The sequence below is a fragment of the Thamnophis elegans genome, chromosome 2 (assembly GCF_009769535.1).
Source record: "Thamnophis elegans isolate rThaEle1 chromosome 2, rThaEle1.pri, whole genome shotgun sequence".
NCBI lineage: Eukaryota > Metazoa > Chordata > Lepidosauria > Squamata > Colubridae > Thamnophis > Thamnophis elegans.
In genome coordinates this window covers 149,714,009-149,729,768 of record NC_045542.1, presented here as the reverse complement: position 1 = coordinate 149,729,768, position 15,760 = coordinate 149,714,009, and the positions used below count along the sequence as shown (strand labels likewise).

The window sequence follows — 15,760 nt, the reverse complement described above, 5'->3', positions numbered from 1 at the left end:
CAATATTATTTCCTATGAACGGCACCGACTTCCGCTTTGCGCAGCGAAAACAGATGGTATAAAACTCAGATAAGGGAGGCTAGACTTGAAACGCAACTCTATGATTGTCCTCCGGAGTGGATGATGATAATACTCTCTGGCCTGACGCTTCCTCTCTCTATGGTCATTTCCCCCTGGGTCTTTCATTGGTTCTTGGGACAAGCGGGGACCGTTTACTGTCCCGTCTTCCAGGACTCGAATGGTCCAATCAAGAGAAGGAAGGCTTTTAAACGGCAGCGGAGTGGACGAATGGAAACTCTTCCTGCCCAGAGAGGTAGGGCGCGCCCAGAAAGAGGGATCGTTGTCCTTCGCTTTTAGGGTGCCCGGAGGAGGGTGCATGTATGCAAGGAAGGTAATTTTCCCCCATCTCCTTTTCTGCTTTTAGCTGCGGACTCCTTTCCCCGGCTTCCTCGGAGTTTAATCTGAAAAGGGCTGCTGCGGCTTTAAGGCTTAAAGGGCCATGCCTCCCTTAAAAAGTTGGCTCCCATATAAGGTGGGGAGGGAAACCAGGAATTGGGGGCATCGCCAAGATTGGGGAAAAGGAGCAATGCAAGGAAGGGAAAACGACGATTCGGATGCAATAAAGCGGAGCGGGGAAGGTTTCCCCTCTGCAGGAGAGAATAAAGTCCTTTTTTTTTTCAATTGCAGGATGGAACAAACTCAGTTGCTGTGGGATGGAGAAGGCGACTCCACGGATGGGTCTGATGCTGCAAGGGAGACCCCTAACCCAGTGGGACGCCTGCATCTGCTGAGCAGCAAGTATGGCCCTGAGAAAGGTAAGCGCTTCTGGAACTGCCTCTGCTTCTCCTTAGAGCTACAAGTGACTGCTGGCTTCCAGGTTTGTGGAACTACAAGTCCCAGGTTCTCCAAAGCAGTGGTCACCAACTGGTGGTCTGCGGGAAAATTATTTGCCTTCTTTATATTGCACTAAATACTATTTTTGGGGACGCGGTGGCTCAGTGGCTAAGATGCTGAGCTTGTTGATCCGGAAGGTTGGCAGTTCATTGGTTCAAACCCCTAGTGCCACGTAACGGAGTGAACTCCCATTACTTGTCCCAGCTTCTGCCAATCTAGCAGTTCGAAAGCACGTAAAAATTGCAAGTAGAAAAATAGGAAATATCTTTGGTGGGAAGGTAACAGTGTTCCGTGCGCCTTTGGCTTTTAGTCATGCTGGCCACATGACCACGGAGACGTCTTCAGATAGCGCTGTCTCTTTGCCTTTGAAATAGAGATGAGCACTGCCCCCTAGAGTCGGGAACAGCTAGCATATATGTACGAAGGGAACCTTTAACTAAATGCTATTTATCTTTGTTAAAAATTCATATTAGTGGTCCGTGGGATTTAAAATTATGAATGTAATGGTCCCTGAGGTCTGAAACATTGGTGACTCCTGCTCCAAAGCCACTCCAAAAGGCAAGACGAGAAACACTGGATGGAAACTAATCAAGGAGAGAAGCAACCTGGAATTAAGGAGAAGTTTCCTAACAGTGAGGGCAATTAACCGGTTGAACTGTTTGCCTTCAGAAGTTGTGGGTGCTTCAACACTGGAGGTTTTTAAGAAAAGACTGGACACTTGTCTGAAATGGTATAGGGCCTCCTGCTTGAGTAGGGGGGTTGGGCTGGATGACCTCCAAGTTCCCTTCCAACTCTATTCTGATTGATCACTCCGGATTCATATTTACTGATATGAAAGTGCATTTTGCTGTAGAGGCATGATGACGAATCTGGCACGTGTGGCACGCAGAGCCCTCTCTGTGGGCATACAAACCATCACCCAGGTCAGCTCCACTGCGCATGTGCGTGTGCCTCCCGCTGGCCAGCTGATTTTTGGGTCTCTGACGTGCATGCATGGGGTGTGGGGTGCATGCGAGGGAGCGGAGGGGGGGTTCCCACGTGCATGCACAGGAGGCAGGGGGAGCGCAGGGGGCCACACCACACACCCCGCGGCCCGTTTTTGCTCCCAGGAGGCTGCAGGGAGGCCTAATAGGCCCAAAATGGGATCGGGTGTGTGTGTTGTGCACACATGCCCAGGGGGAGCATGGTGGGGATTTCGCACACACGCTGCCTTGTAGATGCGCATGCATACTTTTAGCATGCGACAACCGAAAGGTTAGCCATCACTGCTGTAAAGTTTGCGCTCCCTTCCTAAGCCACGGTCTGTAGTAAGCTATGATACAATGTCAGCATATCACATGCTTGCTTGTTGCTATTTGGGATAATAATGGGTTCTTGGTATTCTCTATGCTTGCTTCACTTCCTGCAGATCTTTCATTACCAGGCTGCATAACTTCATCAAGGTGTGGAGGAGTAGTGGTAGGCTGTTTGCATATAGAAGCTTGCCCTGCCATCTGTGATAGGGTATTATTTCTTGCTTGACTGTTTTTGGGATGATGGGACGTTGTTTGAGGCCGCTGCTAGTTCCGGGTAATAAAATGTCTGCAAAAAAACAACCAAGCTCAGAGAGCACCAAAGTTCCCTCATTTCAACCTCATTTGTTTCTTCTTGTTATCAGATATTTACATTACGGTTCATAACAGTAGCAAAATTACGGTTGCATAGTAGCAGTGAAAATAACTTTATGGTTGGGGGTCACCACAACATGAGGAACTGTATTAAAGGGTCGCGGCATTAGGAAGGTTGAGAACCACTGATCTAAGAAGTCTCTGGGATTTTTGACCTGGCTTGGTGTAAGATGTCGACAGCTTCCTCGATGAAAATGTATTAGTATGTTTGAAAACTAAGGAATCTTCATATGTTCTGGCTCCCAGTTTTCATGGATGTGTTTTTCTGTCTATCTCCCCCCACAGAAATAAGACTTACTTCGTTTTCTTGGGCTGTTGGCTTTTTTGAGTTTGTTTGGGATCCTTTAGATAGATTCTTGTGGTCTATAAGCTATCGTGGTCCCTGGGAGTGTACTAGTTTCAGAGTTGTTTTCCATATATGGCAGAGATCCTTTTCATCAATTGTCTAGTAGTGGTTTTGTGGATAAATCACATTTTGAGGAACCCAAAGGTGCTTTTTTTCCCCCACAAGGCAACTGGACTTTCTTGTTTTTTGCTTCTCTTCCAAGAAGCTTCTTCAGGTCTGACTGGATGGTGGGGAATAGAAGGATTTATATTCCTTGCAGAGACAGCTGGTCATTTTCCTTCTTTAAACTGACCAGTTGCCTGTATTTTTCATGGTGAGATTTTTGAAAATGGTTTGCCCTAACCACCTGGGTTCTAGGGAGGAGAGTCACTGGCCCAAAGTCACCCAGCTGGCTTCTATGTCCAAATCAAGATTAAAACTCCTGGTTCCCCAGCTTCTCTTTTAGCAATCTTGACTTAGATCAGTAGTAGTCAACCTGGTCCCTACCGCCCACTAGTGGGAGTTCTAGCTTTCATGGTGGGTGGTAGGGGTTTGCTGTAACTCTGTTTTATAAAGTTTATAAAGTAAAGTTACTTCCCTACTTTATAAATCACCATTACTGTGGAACCGGTGGGCAGTTAGAAAATTTTACTACTAACAGAGATACAAAAGTGGGCGGTAGGTATAAAAAGGTTGACTACCCCTGACTTAGATCAAGCCAACCCACATTTCTACATAGCTGGCCTTTCGTGAGGTTGCAAGGAAGGATGGGAATTCCTCCTAAAAATTCTTTTACTTCATAACTAAGCAATTGAGCAAACCTGCCTTGATGAAAGCCTGGTAAGATTTCCCGAGTTTAAATTGGGGATGGGGGAAAATTTGAATATGTATTTATTTATTACTGTATTTTCCGGCGTAAAAGGCGACTGGGTGTATAAGACGAACCCCTATTTTTCCTATTAAAATATAGAGTTTGGGCTATACTCGCCGTATAAGACTAGCCCTCTTCTGAGGCACACCAAATAGACAGTCAGCCTCTATTTCATTTCCAGCGCCTTACTGAACCAGGTGGTTTTTCCTTCTAACACTCCCCTTCCCCAAACTGGACCCCAGATGAGTCAGGTTGGCTTCTTCTGGCGACGGAGGTGAGGTGTGTGTGTGTGGGGGGGAAACAGGCTTCAGTCCAATTCAGGCCGAATATCCGAGACATGAATCGCTGCTTTGAAAGCAAAGGCAGCCCCGGGCCACCTTTTGTACCCAGAGGGCTTTTCCCAGCGCTTCGGAGAGAGAAGCATCTTCCCTGCCCAGCAACTCTTCCCACCGCCTCAGCTGACGGAAGAAAAAGGCAGGAAGCCAAAGGAAATGCCGGGACGCCCGCTCCCACCAAACAGAGGGTTTCCTCGCTTGAGGAGAAGTGAACGGCCCACAAACTGCCAAGGTTACAAGCATTGCCTGTATTATAGGGCTTCCCAAGCTACTAGACCGGATTCTGTCTCCTGTATGCCTGAAAAACAGAATATGAAGCGATGTGCTGGCTTATTTTTTTTTTTACGCTCCCCTAATCCTCCGCCTCTTTCCGGAGTCAAAAGTTTGCAAACATTGATCATATGACCTTGGGACACAGCAACCATCATAAGTTTAAACCAGTTGCCAAGCATCTGAATTTTGATCCCCTGACCATGGGGATCAAACCCCATGGGGGTTACCACCTACAAAGGTGGTAACTCTGAAAAGAATGGTCAGAAGTCATTTTTCCCCCCAGTGAGGATGTAAGCTTGAATGTCACTAAACCAACTGTTGTAAGTGGAAACCTGTATCTTCCAGCTGTATTGTGTCACGCAGATCCCAAAAGCAGATCAGGAAAGGCTGTTTTGATTACCTATGGAATTCCACTGTAGGAAAAAGTTCAGCTTGTTCCCTTTTAATCCCTGGCCCAGCTCTCCTTGCCTATTATTTCAGTCATCAAACATTTAATGCGAAAGCAGGCCCCGCCACAGACACCAACGTCACGCAACACAGGAGACTTGACTACTAAATTAACGTGATTAAGGCAGCGGGCTGTGCAGGGGCGCACGCATGTGTCTGCCTGTGTTGGAATTTCAGCACAAGAGCTACACACACACACACACACACACACACACACACACACACAGAAATGCTCTGCAGACAGAGCTGCAGCGCAATCCCGCATGAAGCAACCAAGGCTCTGGTGTCGCCTTGGCCAGTTCCCTTTCGAGCCTCAATAGAGAGTGAGAAAGGGCCAAGCTGGGTGGGAGGAGGAAAACATCCAAGTCCTACGCTTTCCATGGGCGGCCCCCGTTCTACTGCGCCCCTCCCCAGGCCCACGAGCACCCCATTTTCCCTACTGGGCCCCCGCAAAGAAGACGGGGTTGGCAAAACACGAGAGGGACCACCAGCAGCAGAGCGCTCCGAGCCGGCACCAGCAGCCAGCCCATTGGCTCCTCCGCCTGCTAGCAGCAGCGCGACAGCCCAGCCAGGCGGGGAGGCAGTGCTTGGGTCCCTAAGTGCTTGGCAGGGACGGAGTGGAGGAGGAATGAATGGCGAGCTGAGAAGGGAGGCCAGTTTCCCCCCCCCCCAAACAATCTCATTCAAATGAACACGTTTTTAATCAATGTCAATATCGTTCTTTTATTTTTTTATACACCGGTTAATGGGTTGTTTTTTTTTGGGGGGGGGGTATGGCTTTTATACCCAGCGTATAAGACAACCCCCGATTTTTGAAATAATTTTTTGGAGTTAAGAAGTCATCTTATACGCCAGAAAATACAGTAATCACGTTTATATACAGCCATCCTTCTCCCACAAAAGTGTCTGGATGGTATACTCACATAGTACTGAATATAATATTTGATATAGATATTCAAATAGAACAACAAATATCAAAGAATATAAAAAAGTCATTAAAATTAAATATATGTGTGTTTGTGTATGTGTATATTCTTTGATATTTGTTCTTCCCATGTGTGTATGTATTTTTAATTTTAATGACTTTATATTCCCATGATTTATGTATTTGTTGTTCTATTTGAATATCCTATTCAAATAGTGTGTGTGTGTGTGTGTGTGTGTGTGTGTGTGTGTGTGTGTGTGCAAACCCTCCCTCTCATGTATGACTTTTATATCTATCCCTTTTGGATATCATTGATTTTGCCTGAATTATTCGCTTGATTTAACCATTTGCTTCAGTAAAACTAGGTTTCTGCGGCAACCATGAAAGTAGGAATATTGCCATGGAGAAGAATCAACAAAATCAAGATGGTGGCCACCGCCAAATCAAAGCCCCGCCCGCTGTCTATGTCCATTGCGATGCAGTTTTAAAGGGGGCGGGCCTTTGGTCACATATTTGTGGCTGTTGTCTTGAATTTTTTGTTTGACACTTCTGCATGGAAGTAAAGAAAGATTTTCTCCATATGATCTTTTCTCTTCCTAGATTTCTGGATCTACCCTGGTGAGAACACCATTGGCCGCTTGGAAAGCTGTCACGTCTGCTTGCCTGCCAACTCAGTTTCCAAAGTGCACGCAGTGATCGAGGTGCCCTCCTCCCACGGCCCCCACCTTTTGTATGATCAGGGCAGCTTGAACCGGACTCGGCGCCAGCGGATGAACTTAATCCCACAGGTCCGGTACAGCCTCCAGGATGGGGACACCTTGCTCTTTGCGGACGTGGGATGCCAGTACTTCATCCTGGTCCCGGAGGCTGATTATGACTCCCATGATGACTCCATGGCCGTGCCACCGACCCAGGGGAGAGTGGAGGCCAGTGCGCTAGTCATTGAGGAAACGCCTGCGCCAGGCAGGAAAATAGGCTTTGGGCAGGTTTTGGTCCAGGATTCTGACAAGGAAGAGGAAGGGGAGGAAGTGATCAATGGGACAGGAAGCTACCTGCACCACGCATCAAAAGATGGTAAGGAATCTCTGCTCAGAGTGGGGTCTTTGCTCTTCCAGCTGTAGGACCTGCATTACAGGTATTCCTTGATTCACAACTCTTCGTTTAATACAATACAATACAATAGCAGAGTTGGAAAGGACTTTGAAGGTCTTCTAGTCCAACCCCCTGCCTAGGCAGGAAACCCTCTACTGTTCCAGACAAATGGCTATCCAACATCTTCTTAAAGACTTTCAGTGTTGGGGTATTCACAACTTCTGGAGGCAAGTTGTTCCACTGATTAATTGTTCTAACTTGTCAGGAAATTTCTCCTTAGTTCTAGGTTGATTCCCTCCTTGATAAGTTTCCACCCATTGCATCTTGTCCTGCCCTCGGGTGCTTTGGAGAATAGCTTGACTCCCTCTTCTTTGTGGCAACCATTGAGATATTGGAAGACTGCTATCATGTCTCCCCTAGTCCTTCTTTTCATTAAACTAGACATACCCAGTTCCTGCAACCGTTCCTCCTATGTTTTAGCCTCCAGTCCCCTAATCCTCTTTGTTCTCTTCTCTGCACTCTTTCTAGAGTCGCCACATATTTTCTACATCATGGTGAACAAAACTGAATGCAGTATTCCAAGTATGCCTTATCAAGGCATTATAAAGTGGTATTAACATTTCACGTGATATTGATTCTATCCCTCTTTTTATGCAGCCTAGAATTGTGGGCTTTTTTGGCAGCTGCTGCACACTGCTGGCTCATATTTAAATGGTTGTCCACTAGGACTCTAATGACTGGTCGAAGTTACAATGGCACTGAAAACAGTGACCTGTGACCATGGTCCACACTTACGACCATGGCAGCATCCCCATGGTTACATAATTTACATTTGGGTGCTTGACAATTGGTTCGTATTTATGACACTTGCAGCGTCCCAGGGTGGCGGTGTGGTCCATGTGATCCACCCTTTTGTGGCCTTCTGACAAGCAAAGTCAATGGGGAAGCCTGATTCACTTAACAACTAACTTAACAACTGCAGAGAGTTATGTACTTAACTCTGGCAAGAAAGTTCATAAAATGGGCAAAAGCCACTTAATTGTCTCGCTTAGCAGCAGAAAGTTTTGGCTCAATTGTGGTCGTCAGTCAAGGACTACCTGTGTTAAATTCCTCAACTAAAATAACCAGGTCTTTGTATGCGAAGATATGCTTTGATTCTTTGGAGAGCAAACCCCCTCCCCCCAAACCCTGAATGTACGATTGACTCATAAATCATCTTTGTGAGAGTCTAGGTGTTCATTCTGTGATTCCTGCCTTTAGGAAAAACATAAGAAGTTCTTAATCTTTGTGAACTACATTTGAAAATTGAGTTGGAAAGGTTTCCTGGGAGGGCAGGGAATGTCCTGGACTTTGTGTCTTCTCTATTTCATTCCTGTTCATGATTGATAACATATAAAATAATGAAAATATAAAGCCTGGAAGGCAAACCTATGGCACACGTGCCACAGGTGGCACTCAGAGCCATTTGTCAGGGCACGCGAGGCGTTGAGCTCATCCTTTTTTAAAGCCATTTTTCGCCCTCCCCAGGCTCCAGAGGTATTATAGGAGCCTGGGGAGGGCGAAAAGAGCCTCCCCCCCCCCCCGGAGGCCCTCCGGAGGCTTCAGGAGCTTCCCTGAAGCCTCTGGTGCACAAAAAAACGGCCCTACGGGCAAACCGGAAATTTGGGAAAAGGTTTGCTCGTAGGGCCAGTTTAAGCCCTCCGGAGCCTTCAGGGAAGCCTCCTAAAGGTCCCTGAAGCCTCTGGAGGGCCTCCGGGGGGGGGGAGAGACAGCGGGGGGGCTGTTTTCGCTCTCCCAGGCTCCTATAAAGCTTCTGGATCCTGGGGAGGGTGAAAAAAGCATGCAAAAAAGGGGGGTGGTTTCCTCTCATGCACGCATGCGCACTGGGCGGGGTCGTGCATTGCATTATGGGTGTGGCATGCCTGCGCACGACCCCCCCTGCACTCCCCCCCCCCCCATGGCACACGAGCCAAAAAAGGTTCGGCATCGCTGATATAAAGCATACAAGCAGTCCTTGACTTATGACCAGCCACTTAGCAACTGTTTGAAGTCACAATAGATTCTTGTAAAGGTACTTACGACCCGGTTCCAAAGTTACAATGGTTGTCCCCTCCTCTCCCGAAGCCACATGACCACATTGGGGGGGGTGGTGTTTCAGCAACCAACCCACATTTATGGCTATTAGCAATGTTTGCATGGTCACTTGACTGCAATTTATGAGGTTATTGCTGAAAATCGGTGTTTACTTCTGTTTCCAGAAAAAAAAAAACAGTGAATAATGGGTTTGTTTTATGACCACAGTGTTTGCTTTGTGACTACTACAAAACTCTGTTGTAAAATTGGGTCAGTCAGATTATTTAGCATTTGGGAAATTAGTGGATCAGTCACATGATGACCTGCTTTACAACTGTCACAACTTAAGGTTGTATTTTCCAAGCTCAAGTTGCAGTCATAAGTCTAGGATTTATATTTGAGAGATGGGCAACCATATCATCATCATCTTTTAACGACCCCTAAAACCTTTGCGGGGTGGAATCTGGGCAACTGAATGGAGCTAGCAGAGTGTTTAATGGCCGGATGCCCTTCCTATCGCCAATGCAGAGTTTTGTTCAGCAGATATATTCTCATTGTGCCCAGAGAGAGAAATATCTGCCTGTACCTAGGATTGAACTCACAGCCCCTGATTGTGAGGCGAGAGCTCTACCTCTAGGCCACCGTACCACTCCGTGGGGGAAGCCATATATATTGATTTAAATTAACCTTTTCACCAGAGAAGATGCTGTTTAGACCAATTAATATGTGTTTTCCCAATAAACTTAAGAAATGCGTATAGAAAGGCAATTGATGTGGCATGAAATTTCCCTGTGAAACATTTTCCTGTATTTTCACCCCACCGTCACTGCTTTGAACACGTTTAAAGTGAAGATAATAGAAAATGCTTTAAATGCTGATATTTTTTTCTTATTTCCATCTTTCTTCTTTACCAACAGAGTCTGGTTGCTCTAACAAAAATGGCACAGGAGAAGGACAAGCGAGTTTGGCTTCCTTTGGTGTCTCCTCTCTTTCAGCTACTGTGGTGCCTGAAAGGTAAGTCATCATGTAGCAAATTCCTTGGTGTTAAAACCCAGAATATATTTGCATTTTCAAAAAGAGTGAAAGGCAAGAGTCATAGGTAAAGGTAAAGGTTCCCCTCACACATATGTGCTAGTCATTCCTGACTCTAGGAGGTGGTGCTCATCTCCGTTTCAAAGCCAAAGAGCCAGCTCTATCCGAAGACGTCTCCGTGGTCATGTGGCCAGCATGAGTCAATGCCGAAGGCACACGGAACGGTGTAACGGTGGTTACTATTTTTCTACTTGCATTTTTACATGCTTTTGAACTGCTAGGTTGACAGAAGCTGGGACAAGTAACGGGAGCTCACGCCATTATGCAGTGCTAAGGATTTGAACTGCCAACTTTTCTGATGACAAGCTCAGCGTCTTAGCCACTGAGCCACCACGTCCGAGAGACATTATTTAGGGACTAAATAGCAGTTGGTTGGTTCACACAATGCACTTGAACAAAGAACATAGAATAACGGAGTTGGAAGGGACCTTGGAGGTCATCTAGTCCAACCTCCTGCTCAAGCAAGAGACCTTGTACCTTTTAGACAAATAGGTGTCCAGTCTCTTCTTAAAAACCTCTAATGCTGGAGCATCCACAACCTTTGGAGGCAAGCCAGAATTGTTTTCACTATCTGGAGTTTTTCTCCTTAGTACTATGCAGGCTTACGAATTAAAGTGAAATAAGAGGCTAAATTTAAGCCTGACAAAACACATTACAACTTAGCATGTTGTAAACACCGCCTCACTCTATTGTGGGAAGAGTTAGATTAATCTGGGAAGGATTAATCCACATCTCTCCATGGTTAATACATCATGGCATTTCTACTTTTTATATATATATATAAGAATTTTTTATTTTTGAATAAACACAGACAAACAAAACACAAAAAACACCACAAAACCATCTTCCATTACAGATTGTAGAAAGTGTGTCAGTTGGTTACAAAAAACTTTTGTGCATTCCTTCCACAGTCACCACCTATAATTCATATCAAGTAATATATTTTAAATAAAATATATTTATATATATATATTACTATCATCATACCTCAACCTTCATTTGACTATAATTGTTTTTACGTCCTTTTATATAAAATATTCCAAAATTTTCCATATAAACCACATAATGGCATTCTAAAATTTACCACATAAACCACATAATGGCATTCCGTTAACTGTTTCCATTATCATCCAGTGACATTACATATATATTACATGTTGTAAATAAAAAAATGATTATATTTAATAACAAAGTTTCTAGACTTCCTTTCTTAATCACTGTTTACAATTTATATCCAATTTCCTTTTATCAAACCAGTACATACATATATATACACATACATACATAATACATATATATATATACATCATTTTTAACTAAATTTGATTTAATTTTTTATTATAAGCTTTCATACATAACAGAATTTCTAAACTTCCTTTCGTAGTCACCATTTGCAATTTATATCATATTTCCTCTTATCAAACAAATACATATGTATACATTGTTATCATTATCAATTATTTATCTAACTATATCCATTATCACTTCATTTTTTACATAATGCTCAAAATTTATTTGACTAATTTTTTTATTATAAGCTTTCATATATCAATCTGTGTCTTTCCAGTAATAGTGCAGTCTTATGTCTTTTGGCATTTGTGGGATTAGTCTTCTGGTTGTTTCCTTAATAAGATTTGTATGGACTTCTCTTCGCAACTTGTTGCTTGTTGCATATCTTATATAATCTCGAAACCTTCCATCTGCTTCTTTAATCAGCTTATCTTTGGTTATCAATAGTGCTTCTGACAAAATTTCTCTCCTTAGATCCATCAATTCTTCTCTTTTTTCTTCTTCTATACTTTGAAATCTGGGGTAGAGTTCTTGTCCCTCTATCTCCCCTTTCCACATTCCACTCTTCCCATTTCCAACCATGCTCAGTTCACTGTTGGTATCAACAATTATCTCGTCTCTTTGTTCATTTTTTCCTTCAGTTTTTAGGACTCTAACTTCCACTTTTTCCATTTGATGAACATCTTCAATTTTTCCATCAAATTTTACTGTTTTACAATCTGTTTTCCAATCTCTTCTCAATTTTCTCTGTTACTTGTAATAATTTTTGAATTTCAAACATAATCTTTTGCAATGTTAAGCTTTCTTTTTGATGTTGTGCCATTCTTCCAACTGGTAAACACTGCCACTCTAGCATTCAAAACGTTTTATTAGATTTGACGCAAGTTCATTTATAATCTTTCAAAACAAGGCTTTGTTTTCACTTCTCTCCAGCTGTCAACGAAGCTCCCAACGAGCACCTGTATAAACAACCCATGCTCTTTTTCTTATCACTCTCTATAAACAAGCTGAAGAACCTTGAAGTGCAAAGTCAAAATGATCAAAGTGAAAAAAGAAAGGGCAATGTTTCCAGGACTCAAGCCTCCAGCCTCCAAGTGGCAGTGTTATTTCCTTTCCCTCTGATAGTACAACCCTCTTTGTATTCCTTTTATATCTTCTTTATATTCCAGGCTTAAAAGAAACAAAATTCTTAAGTGAAGCAAAATAGAAAAAAAAAAACCATCCAAATCAGTATTATAAAAATAAAGAAAAAGATTTTAATCCATAGGTAAAAAAAGAAGTAGAAGAAGAAAAACTAATCCGTTCGCTTTAAAAAATAGGAAATATTTGCAAAAATTCCATCCATAAAAGAAAATTTTAAAAAGATAACACACTGTCCAATGTAGCTTAATTTCGCTGCTTATTTTCTTCTGTTTTCAAATTTAATTTAGCTTTAATTTTTTTTTGGGGGGGGCAGTCTCTTTTATAACAATAAGATTTCCTCACCAGATGGACACACTTTCTCTTTCCACTTTGCTCCTGTTCCGGAACTGTCCCAACTTCAGCATCTTTTGGCTGCACTTCTGTCACCGGCAAGAAGAGATTCTCTTGGATCAATCAGGGACTTTGCGGTGTCCCTGAGATCAGCAAGACATACTCTTCCCTGTCACCATCTCTTCAGGACGGTTTAGGTCCAAAAGGACTGTCCAGCGGCAAAAGTACGGACCGCGATCTCGGAGCTCCAAGATCGCACATCGTGTCATTGCGACGTCACCTCCTATCTTCTCGACATCATGGCATTTCTCCTTAACTTCATGCGTAGTACAGGTAATCCTCGACTTACAATGGCTCATTTAGTGACCCGTTCAAAGTTACAACGGCTCTGAAAAATATGACTTATGACAGTTTTTCACAAACACGACTGGGTTAATGGGGAAGCCAGATTCACTTAACAATTGTGTTGCTAAGTGAACAACTGGAGTGATTCACTTAACAACTGTGGCGAGAAAGTTCATCAAATGGGGCAGAACTCACATAACAGTAGCAGTGGGGATTTGGGACTTAATTGTGAATTGTTGTAAGTCGAGGACTGCCTGTATGTTACAATCTCTGCCATTGTGAAAGGCAGTCACTGAAGAATCTGGCAAGGGAATGCCTCATAAATAATCACTCAGTGAGTCTTGGGTATCTCGTAGGTCAATAAAACCATGGATGATTAAATGATATTCAACGGATAACTAAATGCAGGAAGATTTGAAATCTATAGTGCTGAGTTATCTCTAGACCCGTGATGGAGAACCTACAGCACAGGTGTCATGCAGAGCCCTCTCTGCGGGCATGCAAGTTGTCTCTCCAGCTCAGCTCTACTGCACATGCATGTGCGCACCTCCTGCTGGCCACTGGTTTACAGGTCTCTGCTGTGCATGGTGGGGGCATGCAGGAGATGTGCATGCATGCACAGTGGCACGTGCGGGTCGTGCATGCATGTGTGGGAGTGGAGTGCACACGGGGGTCAGGCGTTTATGCAGGGGAGTCACGCGGATATGCGTGAGGGGTACATGTGCACGTGTGGGGGGAGCGGGGGAGTCACACACTCACTTTTCGCATGCAATGACAAAAAGGTTGGCCATCATTGGCCATCACTGCTGTAGACCTTGCTGCAGTGGTGGGTTTCAACCGGTTCGTGGCGGTCCCTGCGAACTGGTTGGTCAGTGAACCCGGAAGTAAGTAACTTCCGGGAACGGCGAAGGGCCCAGCCGCCCGCCTGCGCTTCTTACCTGGTTTTGACGAGTTCTGCGCTTCCACGCATGCGCAGGATGCATATAGTGCCTGCGCGATCCTCCAGGAGCAGCTGGAGCATCGCACAGATGCTAGTACACATGCGTGCACTGTGCGCGTGCACGAGGACGCCGCCGGCCCCGTTCCAACCGAACCAGTTGGAACGGGGCGAGAAACCCACCCCTGCCTTGCTGGTAGGAGTTGCGATAATGGTTGCAGCCAATTTAGATGCCTTTAAAGAGGATTGGGAAAGTTGAAGGAGGATTAAGTTATCAATGGCTTATTTATGACTGTTTCCAGCCTCCTGAACCAGAGGGGGCCGGTCTTTAAGGTAGTTGCTAGGTAGCAACAGCAGATGGGAACTTCTGCCTTCCAATCACACTGCTTGCGAGCATCCTTGGTGCATCCAGATGGTGTCAAGCTGACCAGGTAGCCAGACAGGAAACATGGCCAGATAAGCTTATTCTGCTTTATTGTATTTGGGGAGTGCGACGGCTCAGTGATGAAAGACAATTAAAGATGATCAAAGGCAATTAAAGATGCCGAGCTTGTCAGCTGGAAAGCTGACAGCCCGAATCAGAGCGCTGATGGCTGATGGGGTGAGGTCTCCTCCTTGCCCCGCCTTCTCCTGACCACCTAGCACTTCGAAAGCATGGCAGTGCGAGTAGATAAATAGGCACCATTTTGGTAGGAAGGTAACAGCGTCCTGTGTCATGACCATGTAAGTGTCCTCAGACAAAGTTGGTTCCCTTGACTAAGAAACAGATTGTTAGGCCTAGAAGCCATCTTTTACATTGCCTGCCACATTTTCAATGCTGTGGGAAAATAGGAAGGAGATTATATGGAGTAGGGAAGATATATATCTAAATAACATTCCTTTCTCGCAGAGGCAAGGACATCTTGCCCTGCACCTGGAATGGTGTGACTGGGAGGCATCTCCAGTTGGGACGGTACCTGATTGGATATGTGGATGCTGGACAGGGACTTGGACTTTCACTTGGGTGGGGAAAACCTGGAAACTTTCAGATTTGGGTTTTCCCAGATGTGCCAATATGACCTCTCTAATAAAATGGAACTTTGAGAAACTTCAAGCCTCGGAGTCTTCTTTCGTTGGGGTGTTACTTGGAACCCTGACGTTGATCAGCACTGCCCCCTAGAAGCAGGAATCTTTACTACACCTTGGATGAGGTGAAATGTCTTCAAAGAAAAACCAGAAAGTCCAGTTGCCTCTTGGAAAAAAAGCACCTTTGGGACAATAGTTGAGTGTTGTATAAAATGCCTCCAAAAGCATTTCACATCAAATATATAAAATATTTATAGTCTGTGCAGGGAACAAGTGGTATCTTTAAAAAAGCATCTGCCTTTCAATCATCAGCAGGATGGAGATCTTGATATCTTAGTCCCTACTAAAAACAAATCAGACACTCTTTAAAAATAATATCAAAACTATTTTGGATGTTTGTTCAACTGTTTAAAACAGTGGTAGTCAACCTTTTTCTACTTACCGCCCACTAATGGTCTTTCTTGATGGAAAAATTTCCTTACCGCCCACCAGTTTTTGCGCAAGTGCGGAACATGAGCATATTTCTTTTTTTTCAGACATGGGTTCTAAATTTGTTTCACAATTTAATAACTACTTTTACTCTTACGTTTTGATCTGCACTCCACGCAGTGCTTTTTCCCCTCCTCTTTTCCCTTTTATTACAAACACCAAAAACA

The 15,760-nt window shown here is 44.3% G+C and overlaps 2 protein-coding genes across 5 annotated transcripts in view; one reads left to right on the top strand and one right to left on the bottom strand.

The window, feature by feature from the left end:
• Positions 1-15,760, bottom strand: part of LOC116503304 (zinc-binding protein A33-like) — a 902,198-nt gene that overhangs the window by 469,140 nt on the left and 417,298 nt on the right. The window lies entirely within an intron of this gene.
• Positions 307-15,760, top strand: part of LOC116503298 (mediator of DNA damage checkpoint protein 1-like) — a 41,697-nt gene continuing 26,243 nt past the window's right edge. For all 4 annotated transcript variants that reach the window (XM_032209617.1, XM_032209615.1, XM_032209616.1 and 1 more), the window contains exons 1-4: positions 307-391; positions 688-815; positions 6,338-6,811; positions 9,820-9,916. In XM_032209617.1, the coding sequence (XP_032065508.1) occupies positions 381-391; positions 688-815; positions 6,338-6,811; positions 9,820-9,916 (710 nt within the window). In that variant the 5' untranslated portion in view covers positions 307-380. The remainder of the gene's footprint in view (positions 392-687; positions 816-6,337; positions 6,812-9,819; positions 9,917-15,760) is intronic.